Source organism: Sus scrofa, chromosome 14 (genome assembly GCF_000003025.6).
Source record: "Sus scrofa isolate TJ Tabasco breed Duroc chromosome 14, Sscrofa11.1, whole genome shotgun sequence".
In the NCBI taxonomy this organism is placed as follows: Eukaryota; Metazoa; Chordata; class Mammalia; order Artiodactyla; family Suidae; genus Sus; species Sus scrofa.
In genome coordinates, this window is record NC_010456.5 from 70,765,017 (window position 1) to 70,778,090 (window position 13,074).

At 34.5% G+C, this 13,074-nt stretch overlaps 1 protein-coding gene across 7 annotated transcripts in view; it reads right to left on the bottom strand.

Moving 5' to 3' along the window:
* Positions 1-13,074, bottom strand: part of CTNNA3 (catenin alpha 3) — a 1,779,313-nt gene that overhangs the window by 1,569,786 nt on the left and 196,453 nt on the right. For all 7 annotated transcript variants that reach the window (XM_021074380.1, XM_021074384.1, XM_021074383.1 and 4 more), the window contains one exon: positions 4,897-5,063. In XM_021074380.1, coding sequence (XP_020930039.1) covers positions 4,897-5,063 — 167 coding nt within the window. The remainder of the gene's footprint in view (positions 1-4,896; positions 5,064-13,074) is intronic.

A 13,074-nucleotide genomic window follows, 5' to 3' on the forward strand; every position in this document is an offset into this window, starting at 1 on the left:
ATAAATCTGTAATGCTACAGATAATACATCTTGATTTCAGAAAGGCCTTTGAGAAAGTGCTTGAGGATAAAATAAAACATGGTTTATACAGTAGCCCAATGAAGCGAGATTAAAGCTCATTTCCACAACTTTATTCAATATATGTTAATATTTGATTAATGTTATCTGAAAGAAAGCTATATCACTGTTTTCCATATCATTAAGCAATTTTTCATGAATAACTTGTTAATGAAATCTGAAAATGATACCAGGTTGTGGAGAGAGACAAAATCAAAAGTCAAAAAGCTCTGGATGGATATTTTAAAAAGCCAGAATTAGCAAGATAAAATTCACTGAATAGAAACGTAACATATAAAAAGATGAAACTAGTATCAGAGAAGGAAGACCTAGACAAGGTCTCCGAATTCAGAGACTCAGAGGTTTTTTATTTTCTTTTTTTGGCCGTTTTGTCTTTTTAGGGCCGCACCTACAGCAGAAGGCGGTTCCCAGCTAGAGGTCAAATTGGAGATGAAGTTGCCGGCCTTCGCCACAGCCACGGCCACAGCAACGCAGGATCTGAGCCGCATCTGCGAACTACACCACAGCTCACAGCAACACTGGATCCTTAACCCACTGAACAAGGCAAGGGATGAACCCACATCCTCATGGATGCTAGTCAGGTTCATTAACACTGAGCCACAACAGGACCTCCCACTCCGAGGTTTTAATTACGCACAAAATCAGATAATGTTGGACATTAAATCAGGGAGGTAATTGAGTATATTATAGAATGTTCACATCAGAGTGTTTTTATTTCAGGATGTTTTGATTTCAACATTTTATGGCAGTTACCTATAATCTAGAACATGCACAGCAAAGGATTTACGGGGAGGATCTGTTTCTTATATTGGCAAATTAGTCCTTCAATACAATTCTTCCGCTGGAAAAAAAAAACTAACAAGATTTGATGAAATATATAGCACTTCATGTTAAAAACTTAAAAGAGCTAATAAAACAGTGAGCAATTTCCTGATATAAGTTCCAGAAGAAATAAGGTTTGGTATACAAAGCTAGCCATTCACATGAAAAGACAAGACACCATGAACTTAATAAAAACCAGCACAATGACAGCAACACAGACAGACAACCAGGGAGTCCAGACACTGAAGTTTTCAAACTTCAGCCATAAAACAAATCTGCTTGCATGTTCAAGTACATCAAAATCAAGACTGAAATTTTCAGCAGGAAACAAAATCATACAAGACATGAAAATTCTAGAGTATTCATAGTAGTCCAAAACTGTCTATAAGGAATGTGCAAAAGTCAAGAAATATTTAGCTTAAATAAGACGGATGTTAGTCCTAAGAGTAGCCATCAGTTATTTGAAAAATGCCTTTTCCAATTTCTTTGATTCTGTATTGGTCCAGAAAGCTAACTAGAAACAATGAATGGATATAGAAGGGACCGAGCTTTAAGCTTAGTGTGAAAAAATGTCTTCGATAATTAGAATTATCCAAAATCTGATTCACTGTCTCACAGAATTGAGATTGCTGTCACTGTAGGTGATCATATATATTGTTAGACAGTTGAGTGTATAGCATATTACAGGAGAGTCTATCTACTTCAGTAAGGTATTAGACTATAAGGGCACTGAAGTTTCTCTACTGTGATTTTATTTCTAAGTAGAAATTTAATAGAACCATAAACATTTTAAAAAATATAATAAACCGCTATATCCCAAAGTATGGTCTGAGAAAGTTCCAGGATTAAAATATTATAGAAATGTTTTATGGTCAAGAAACTTGAAGGACTCTGGGTTTAGTAAAGTTAAACAATTTTCATTGCTCCAGTATTTCTCACCAACTTTAATATACTAATGTGCATCAAAAACATTCAAAGAGAATTTCTGTATGCAGCAATGACCATTAAAAAAATTAAAATTTTTCTCATGTTGCATATTTATGACAGGTTCTGCAGAATACCATTAGGGAAATGTTGGGCTAAATAATGCTAATCTTAATCTCAATTTCTTTTTTCTTTTTAGAGCCATACCCGCGGTTATATGGAAGTTCCCAGCTAGAGGTTGAATCGAAGCTGCACCTGCTGGTCTCCGCCACAGCCACAGCAACTCAGGATATGAGTCACGTCTGTGACCTACACCATAGCTCACAGTAACACTGAATCCTCACTCCACTGAGCGAGACCAGGGATCAAACCTGGATCCTCATGGATACTAGTTAGGTTCTTTAACCATTGAGCCACAAAGGGAACACCTCAATTCTTTTTTCAATTTGCCTTCATTCTATGTGAAATAATTGAGTTGAATAATATGATTCAAATATAAATTTTTATAAAGATGAAATAGTTTAAAAAAAAAGATTACAATTTACCACAAATGTCTTCATTTGTAATAGCTGAAGCATCATTGTTGTATTATACATATTTATAAGTGATTTAAGTAATCAGGATCCCAGAAGGTCAATGAACCCCGGCCAGAATAATCACCAAGAAAACCACACCTAGTCACCCTGTAATTAGTCTAAAATAAAAGATAAGAAGCTGATCTAAGAGCAGCCAAAAAAACACACAAAACATCCTGGGGAAAAATGAAGAAAATGATAGACTTTTCTCCACAAATAATGAGAATAAGAAGCAATAGGATGACATATGAAAAGTGCTGAAAGAAATCACTATGCGTGGCAAAGAATCTTAACTTATTGTGGTAATCATTTTGTAACATATACATATATTAAAACATGTTGTACACCTAAAACTAATACTATATGTTATTTCTCAATTAAAAAATTTTAAATACAAAAAAATCAAAAATAAAGATGATAATTCAGCACATTTCTTAGCCCATTACAAAAACTCAATAGCTATTAAGTATAATCTTTATTGCAAAAAGCAGTACTGTTTTCTTTTGAGATACAATTACTTCCTTCTTCATTTGAATGATAATGATATGTGTAAATTACCTAGCTCTGTGCCTAGCAATTAGTGGTATTCGATTAAAATGGCAGTGAAGGTACATGTCATATTATGCATATGTGTGTGTATATACACAGAGGAGAGAAGGAAAAGTGTATATACACACACAAACACATATATATATACACACATAAACACACAACCTCTAATTGATTTTGGGGGGGTTGCATTTTAAGGCCACACCCATGGCATATGGAGGTTCCCAAGCTAAGGGTTCAATCACAACTGAAGCCACCAGCCTACACCACAGCCACAGCAATTTAGGATCCAAGCCACTTCTGCAATCTACACCACAGCTCATGGCAACGCCAGAGGCTTAACCCACTGAGCGAGGCCAGGGACCAAACCCACATCCCCATGGATACTAGTCAGGTTTGTTAACCACAGAGCCATGAGGGCAACTTCTGTTAACCTCCTAATTGATTATAAACGTAGTAATTTTCACCTTACAAAAGCCTTTCATTCTGCCTCATCCCAACAAATTTAGAGTCTAAAACATGGGAAACATCGGGTCATTAGAACTAGGAATTACATGATACTTAATCTTCCCTGTTTCTGGTTATAGCATTTATTAGTATCTATATTCACATATTAAAAAAACAAATCTCAGAAATTTTCAGGGATTTGTTTAAGGTATTCAACAAACTAGCAATCAAGTAACAAAAAAAAAAATTCAAATATCTCACCTATAAATCCACTGTAGACAGTTGCTATAAATCTACTGAAAACCAGTCCTTTTCCTAAAAAGTTAGTTAACAACAAAAAGATGCCAAACTGCTTTTTTGCAGTAATAAAACTATCAAAAAAAAAGGAAGTATAAAAGAAAACTTGCTCTACTTTAGGGTTAAAATAAGTATTAGTAAGTAAGAGAAAGATGATTTTTAAAGAAAAAAAGGTTTAGTTTAGCAAGTAGAGAAAATGATTTTGATAAGAAAGTCAGACAAAGCCATCATTTGCTTAATAAGGTAGTGATATTACAGTCACCTAGCACCTTTATGAAAATGCAGATGTATTTATGAACAGAAGAACAAGGGTCCTATTTAAAGCAGAAGAAAGAGCAGAGGCTCTAAAAGGATTCTTTGCAACATTTTCATCTAGACACTATTAATAACTTGATTAGACTAAGTCACTTTAAAAAGTTAAAAAGACTTGAATAAAATTCTTCTTTTAAACTTGGCTAAATGGAAGTGACGAGGTGGCCGAGTGGTTAAGGCGATGGACTGCCAAACTTTGCTAAACGGTTTTGTCTAGAAAAGTAGAGCAAACAAGCTATCTTGTTGCCTTTGCAGTCTCCTAGCTAAAATTTATTTAATCCATTTATGTCTTTTCATAATGGATTACTACAGACAATACAGACTACCTGTAAATATGCAGTTTATCTTGGATCAAAAGCAGCTGGCAAAGTAGTTTTCATTTATAAACTAGGATAAACTTCCACATGCCTTAAGTTTTAAAGTTTCTCTTTCTCAAATTATTTATATTTACATTTATTTTCTGCGTTAGCTATAAAATGATGCTATTATATATTTTTATAGGGCATAAAAATTTAAATGGTAAAAAGTCTGCGTCACTTTGATATGCAGCAGAAATTGACACACATTGTAAATCAACTCCTCCAATAGGAGTTCCCATCATGGATGAGTGGAAATGAATCTATTATCCATGAGGACGCAGGTTCGATCCCTGGCCTCACTCAGTGGGTTAAGGATCTGGAGTTGCTGTGAGTTATGGTGTAGGTCGCAGATGCAGCTCGATCTGGCATTGCTGTGGCTATGGTGTAGGCCAGCAGCTGTAGCTCCAATTTGACCTCTAGCCTGAGAATTTCCATATGCCACAGGTGCAGGCCTAAAAAGCAAAAAAAAAGAAAGAAAATGGAATTAGAAGTGAGAACAATGCCGAGGTAAACCTAAGCCATCTTTTACTTACAGCTGACACATGCTGCAAGAGACACATGACATCAATCATATCTGCGAGGATAAGGAGTCTCGTAACTGCAGCCAACAAGGCACGGGCAGCTTGAACCACAGCCTCTCTTTTTGGGAGATAACAAGGGTCATCTGCAAATCTCTCAGCTGATTCTTTTAGAGCATCACCTGAAACACATAACCCCAAATAAGTTATACTTTAAGTTTCACGTATGCCCATCTCAGCATTTATCATCCAATCTAATTCCAAGTACATTCCATGACTAAGCACAATTTAAAATACTGTCAGTTGACACTAGAACATTGTTTCTTAATAAACAATGCAATTTCAAATTGACATTTGTTTTTGATAAATGCTCTGGAGTTTAAGAAGCATGGTACCATTTTCCTGAAAGAAAATTGTGCTCAATTGACTAGCACCATCTAATAAAACTGCTGTCAACTTCTGCATTGCTGAATCTCATTTGCTGTGAAAGGTTTCATTACTAAGACTTCAATCGGAAACAATCGTGTTTATAAAAATGAAGTAAATCTTCATTGAGTTACTTTCCAACTCAATGGACATTAGAAAAGAACTACCCTTTAAGATAACAAGACAACAGCTCTCTGATAAAAGTTTAACATGTCAGATTTATTCTAAACTGTCAATATAATGAATAAACTATATCCTAAACTTAGTCACAGAAATAATATTTCATAGTACTTGTTAGAGAAATGTGTTCACTATTTTAAGGTTTTCTTCATTTAAAGTATGTTTATAAAAGCAACAAACATGTATTCATTTTTTAAAAGGGAGCGGCCCTCAAAAGGCAAAAAGACTAAATAAATAAATAAATAATAAATAAATAAAAGTTCACAGTTCAGAAAGGTATAAAATGATTAAGTCCCTCTTTACTCCTCTTGAGGAATGTAATTGTTAAAGATTTACCACATCCATTATTTCAGAACTGTTTCAATTTAAACTTTTTTTTATCATCAAAGCAGTATGTGCTAATTACTTGTAGATAATTCACCAGACTAAAGAGAATAGAGTGAATTTTAAGTCTCCATACTAATCCTCCAAAAAATCCATTAAGTTCTTGTCTATCTATCCAGAAATTTTTCTATTAATGTATGTTTTTTGTGCATATGCATATACATATAAACAGTTATAAATTTGTATTATGTAAATTTTATTAATATATTCACATATATTACATATGTTCATATATTTGAAAGATTTTTTCATAAGAAAGCATATATGTTATAAATGGAACATATAGAAGATACAGATTCTTTTTACAAATAGTATCATACTACAAAAACGTTCTACTATTTGTTCTTTTCACTTATCAATTTATTTTCTTTTCACATTGGGCTACAGATGACCAGGAGGCAGTATAGCACAGAACTTAAACAGTGTGGACACAAGTCACTTGGCCTCTTTAAAGGTTCATTTTTCTCTACTATAAATGGAGCTAATAATAAACACCTACAATTTTTTAAAGGATTAAATGACAGTGGTGCTTGAAATTAAGTAAAGACTTGATTAGCTTGTATTGTCACTTTTTAATGCTTTAATAAAGTTACATTTATTGATATACAATAACTTACTTTACCAGCCCCCTCCCCTTTTTCAGTAATTTTCTTCTTTTTTCCAGTCTTGTTGAGAAATAATTGGCATATATCACTGTATAACTTTAAGGCATACAACATGATGGTTTGGTATACATATATTGTGAAATAACTATCACAATAGGTTCAGCTAACATCCGTCATCTCATATAGCTAAATAGAAAAGAAAGAATAAAGAGAGGGAAGAAAAATGTTCTCCTTGTGATGAGAACTCTGAGGATTTACTCTTAATAACTCTCCCATATATCATACAGCAGTATTAACTACAGTTATCATGTTGTACATTATATCCATAGTTTTTTTATTTTTTAACAAAATTTGTAACTTTTGACCACTTTTCTCTAATTCCACCATTTCTGGTAACTGCATATCTGATCTCTTTTTCTGTGATGCTAGGCTTGTTTCTGTTTTTTACAGTTCACATTTAAGTGAAGTCATATAGTTTTGTCTTTGTCTCACTTATTTTACTTAGCACAATGCCTTCCAGGTCTATCCATGTTGTCTCAGATGGTAGAATCTCTTCATTTTCAATAGCTGAATAATTCTGCATTCTATATATACCACAACTTCTTTATCTAATCATCCATCAGTGAACACCTAGGTTGTTTCCATGTCTTGGTTATTGTAAATAATATTTCTGGGAACATGGGGATACAGACAGCTTTTTCAGTTAGTGTTTTTGTTTCCTTTAGATAAATTACCAGCAGGGGAATTGCTGGATCACACAGTAGTTCTATTTTTAATTTCTTGAGAATTCTCCATCTTTTTTTTCCATAGTGGCTATACCAATTTACGATCCCATCAAGAGTACATAAGGTTTCCCTTTTCTCCACATCCACACCATGTTATCTCTGGGCTTTCATGACAGCCAATCTTTTACTGTACAGAATCCTTTTGGGTTTGATCTAGCCCTGCTTGTTTAATGTTTATTTTACTGCTTATGCTTTAGGTATCATAACAAAAAAAAAAATCATTACCAAGGTCCAAGATTTATCCTTATGTTTTCTTCTAGGAATTTCAGGGTTTCAGACCTTATATTAAGTCTTTAATCCATTTTAAGCTAATTTTTGAAGTGATAGAAGACATATATATATAGTTATATTGTTTTATATATATATATATATATGTTATTTTACATGTGAATATCCAATTATCCGAGCACCATTTTATTGAAGAGACTGTCTTTTCTCCACTCAGTATTCTTGGCTATCTTGTCAAATATTAGTTGACTGCATATGCTTGAGTTATTTCTGGGCTCTTGATTCTCTTCCATGGGTCTACTTATCTGTTTTTATATACCAAGCCCCTATGAACACATAAATTATTTTTAACTTTTCCTACTCCAAACAATACTACAGGGAGTACACATAATATAGCTTCACATGCATGGGCAAAGTTAGCTATAGCATAAATTCTTAGAAGTAGAATTATTGAATCAAGGAGCAAATGAATTTTAAGTTTTGAAATATGTTGCCCAAAACTTCTCCAAACACAGCCATCTCACCAACAACACATGAAAGGGCCTGTCTTATCTACTTTCCTCCATGAATATTTTGTTTTCACTTATTCAAGAATTTCAATATAAAAACGGAATATATTATTAACATTAAAAACAACAAAAAATAGGAGTTCCTGTTGTGGCTCAGAGGGTTAAGAATCTAACCAGTATCCATGAGAATGTGGGTTCAATCCTTGGCTTTGCTCAGTGGGTTAAAGGAGTCAGTGTTGCCATGAGCTGCAGTATAGGTCCTGCAGCTCTGATTCAACCCACAGCCTTGGGAATTTCTATATGCCTCAGGTGTGGCCCTAAAAGGGCAAAAAATAAATAAATAGTATTCCTTATTGCGGCCAAAACCTGTGAAGAGGGTCTGAGACCGTCTCAACATATTTTGTTTGTTTTTACTTTAATTGCTTTATTTAAAATCTGAGAGCTGGAAGAGTTATATTCCTCGTGGGTAGAGGATGGAAATTTCACGTTCCTAAAATTCTCAAAAGTTTAACACACAGGAGCATTATTGCAATGTTTTAGTACTGTCACAACATCCTCACTTAAACATCTTAAACAGAAATTGAAGAATTTCTAACAGGGCAGCATGCTCTTTGTGAATTCACATTTGTATCAACATAATTAATATACTACATTTAGTTCTCTTAAAGCAATGCCAAGGTAGGAACCCAGACTCTGAGTCAGACACTTCTGAAATCAAACTCTTTAGAAGAAATAACTTCTAGTTCTGAGACCAGGACACTTAAATGCTTTCAGTGTCCTCAACCATAGGAAAAGGATAAAAATATTATTTACCTCACAGTATTTCTGGGATGTCTGTATAAAATATATTTTATAATATATATTTATTTAGCACAGTATCTGAACATGAAAAGCACTCAACAAATATTAGTTGTTATTTTCTCAGGAAATTTCTGGTAGAGATGGTAAATTTTTAAGACCAGTAAATGATGATTTTTATGTGTTTCTCTGCAAGTCAGAATTGCTGCGAGGAGACTCAAAATTGAAGTGACCTCTGAAATTAAGAGAAGAAATAAATTCCCGCAAAAATAAGATTATCTTTTCTTATCATGATTCTGAATTGGAAAGTTATGATAGCCTTTGTAGAATAGTGTCTGACTTCATCTACAAAAAACGAAACATCAATTTTTTTTTGTCTTCTTTTTTTAGGGCCGTACCCGCAGCATATGGAGATTCCCAGGCTAGGGGTCTAATGGAGCTGTAGCCACCAGCCTATGCCAGAGCCACAGCAACGCAGGATCCAAGCCAAGTCTGCGAACTACACCACAGCTCATGGCAACACCGGATCCTTAACCCACTGAGCAAGGCCAGGGATCGAACCCGCAACCTCATGGTTTCTAGTCGGATTTGTTAACCACTGAGCCACAACGGGAACTCCTGAAACATCTGTTTTGAAAGAATTGTGTTCTTGACTCTAAAAATGTTGAGATGTTGAACAACTGGATGAAAAACCATATTCAGAAAAAGATCATTTAAACATTAGAATAGTGTCTTTGACTTCATATGCAAAAACGAAATATCTCTTTTAAAAGAATTGTGTTCTCGACTCTAAAAATGTTGAGATGTTGAACAACTGGCTGAAGAGCTATGCTCAGAAAAAGATCATTTAAACATTAAACAACTATTTCAGTCTTTGTCTCTGTTGAGATGAAATGAGGAGCCAGCAAAGTTGTTGGGAGGGGGAAAAAAGTCACTCCTGAAGTACATTATTAAAGAAGCAGTAATTAAATTCCTACTACTGAACTTAACCACCCTCCCTCCTCTGAAATACACCCAATCCTTTTCAGCTGGTTTCAGTTCATACTTCTGGTAACAACATAAACATCACTTCCTCTGGGAAGCCTTTAAACCCCCATTACTAAGGTAGGTCTTATAGTAGGGTTCTATGCTTCCTATCATATCCTTCCTCATCAGTTATTGTAAAAACTTGTATCAAAGCCCGTCTTTCCTTCTGAATCATAAGACTGTGAGATTAAGAGCTGTGTTGGTCGTGGTCACCACAGTATTCACAGAATCTAGAAGAGCACTTACTTTCTTGCATATATTCTATACACTGCATGTCAATTGCTGAATATGTGAATGAACATCATTCAACTTTCCTTTGATAAATTTTTACTGTTCCCTGTATAACACAGCTCCATCCTAGGTATCCATGATCTAGATTATTTTTCAGCCCAAGAAGTCACCATTGAGAGTCAACAAACATTATGATACAATCTAAACAGGACTCAGGTAGAGACCTGTATAAGTACTAAGAGGCACAGAGGAAAAAGATCTACCCCTGCCTGAGGTGTCAGAAGATACATAAAGAAATACTCTAGGTAAGAGCAGTTATGTTCCAACCATAACAAACAGACAATTTGCAGAATTTAGCCAGATTCCTGTCAAATTGACTTGTGTCTGGAGAAAATGGCCATTTTCCCAATTAAATAGAACAAAAATGAAACCAAGTTCCTTTCTAACTAGAATATTAGCATCCATACTTTATAAAGTCTACATGTGGGAAATCTATTTTTCTGAAATAGAATTCCCAATCTTTCTTATACCACTTTACCTTGAATTTTAATAAACAGGAAGTTTTAAAATACATAAAAATAAACTGTATTTTTTCTTCAAGACATCTGACTCTAAGAAATCTGACTCCAAACGTGAGAGCAATTTTCTAAATTTCATGAAAATACCCCAAGAACTACATTCAGAAAGTTTCCTTTGACTAGATTCATGTTGTTCCTTTCCTGTCAAATATGCTCTTTTTAATCTTCAAGAAATCCATTATGAAATGCCTGCTTGAATACAGTACTAACTACATACTTTATAAAGATTTACATAGGTATATCTTATATCTATATAAATGTAATATATGAAAACTTGTGCATGTTACAAAAATCTAATATAGAAAGATTTTATATGATCATACACATAAACTTCAGAAGTAAAAGAAAGAAAATTTCTTGGCCAAATAGACACATTACAAATTATTCTTCACTTTATAAAGGATATGTACATGGTTCTTTTAAATAGAAAGTTCCTTTGCTAACATTTAAAAATACAACTCTACTTTCTAAAAGTGTTTATATTCATTATAAACGTGAAAATCAAAGCAAACAATGTATAAGCAAAACATCCCAAGGAAAAAAGGAACAAGCAAAATGAAAATAGATGAGTACTAAAGATAAAATTTCCTCCAACTTTTCCAATTAACGCTATATTTATGATTCAATTAAGATTTCTAGTTATGCCTTTGGCCACCCTTCTATGTGTGTTTTAATACACCATATATATGTAATATGCACTAGTACTTATTAATTGATTCAATATATAATAACATACACTGGTATAATGGGGTTCCCAGGCTGAGACTGGGCACTAGGGGTTTGGTTTTATTTGTTTTTAATTGGGAAACATCCATTTTGAATATGAAAGCTCCTAAGAGGTAGGAGCTTAAATTTAATTCTGAAGCAGATTGATCTCTCTTTTTTCAAGGGGGGAAGGGAGTGGGCAGAGAATGGGGGAGAATGACTTCAACTAGGTCCTATCCTAAACTTACATAGATGTTTTTTAAAAATGCAAAGACCCTCCTTTAAAATGTTTGGCTGGTTTGATTTCAAGGAGCAAAAATGTTTCGCAGAATAAAGAAAACCTTATCTTGATAAAGGGAAGGGCTGGAAAGCTAGTTATTGTGGAGACTCAGACATAGGAGCTACAAGGATATGAGCAGGATGTAAGAACAAGAATATAGCCGCCTATGGTTGCCATTGTAAGCACATGTATTTTATTTCCCTTTCATTATCTTCAAACTCTCTCTAAAGTCTTATTAAAAGTTGTACTTTGGTTCCAGCTAAAGCAGAGGAACAAAGACCGTGTTTCGTTTTTACCCTCCCCACCAAAAAATAGACAAAGTATATTAAAAAAAAAAATGGTCCTGAAGGCAGGCAATAAACGACAGTAATCAAAACAGGATGAGCCCTTTGATAGCTCTAGCTTACTGCCTTGAGACACTGTACAGGCTACAGACAGGAAGGGGAAACAAAGAGAATGGCAAACATTCTGAGCTGAAGAGACAAAGCTAGCTGTCCAGGGAGATTATTGCAGCTCAAGTATATGGGACAGAGAATGGGAAAGAAGAGAGCTACACAGAGAGGGAACTCAGCTCTGCAGAGGCTGCCCCTTGAATATTCAGCTGGATATTGATTAACCCATACATGGGGAGAAACTACCCAAGGCTAGGCCAATAACCATCCAAAAGGATTTGAATAACAAATACTTGGCACTTACACCAAGCTGTGAGTAGTGATTGTTCCCACTACCAGAATGGAAAACTTCATGACTCATAGGACATTGGGTAGCAAACATAGAAGTGTCTTGCCTCAATAGTGGGAGAAATTTAGCCCTAGGTTGAACACTGCCCCAGTTCTCCTTGACAGAGAAACGCAAAGAGAGAATTCCCACCTTAAAGGCCAAGAGCAATCACTCATCAGAGAATAGCTGCAGCCACACAAAGGCAACAACAGGAAAGCCTGTTGAATACACCAAAATGGAAGGTCACAGGCAGTCTGCCACCAAGCGCTGTATCACTGAGAACAATCAAAATGAGTAGGGGAGTTATGCTGACAGAGTTAAGTCCATAAAACTACAAATTTTTATAAAATATAAAATTTCAAGGGGATAGTTTCTATAAAACTAATGGAAACATCTTCTAACTTCATAGTTAAGATATAGGAGAAGCTCTCTTAAGAAACCTTCTCTTAACCATTTCTTGAGATGAATCTACTCTTTTTATTTTCTCCCAGTAACATATTAGTGATCCCTCCTTCCTGCTCAGTACCAAAGGATTATCTCAAGTATACTGGAGCTTTTCCATTCCCTCTAATTAAGGCATACCAAGAATCTGTTAGTTTTTCCCCCAACCTTTTCATTGAGTTGAAAATATAAATTATGTAATTTTATTAACTATATAAACTTACCAAATAATAGTACAAAAAAGGCCTGTCATTTCTTTGAAAATTAATTTGCATGCTTGGAGACAATAAAGGTGTA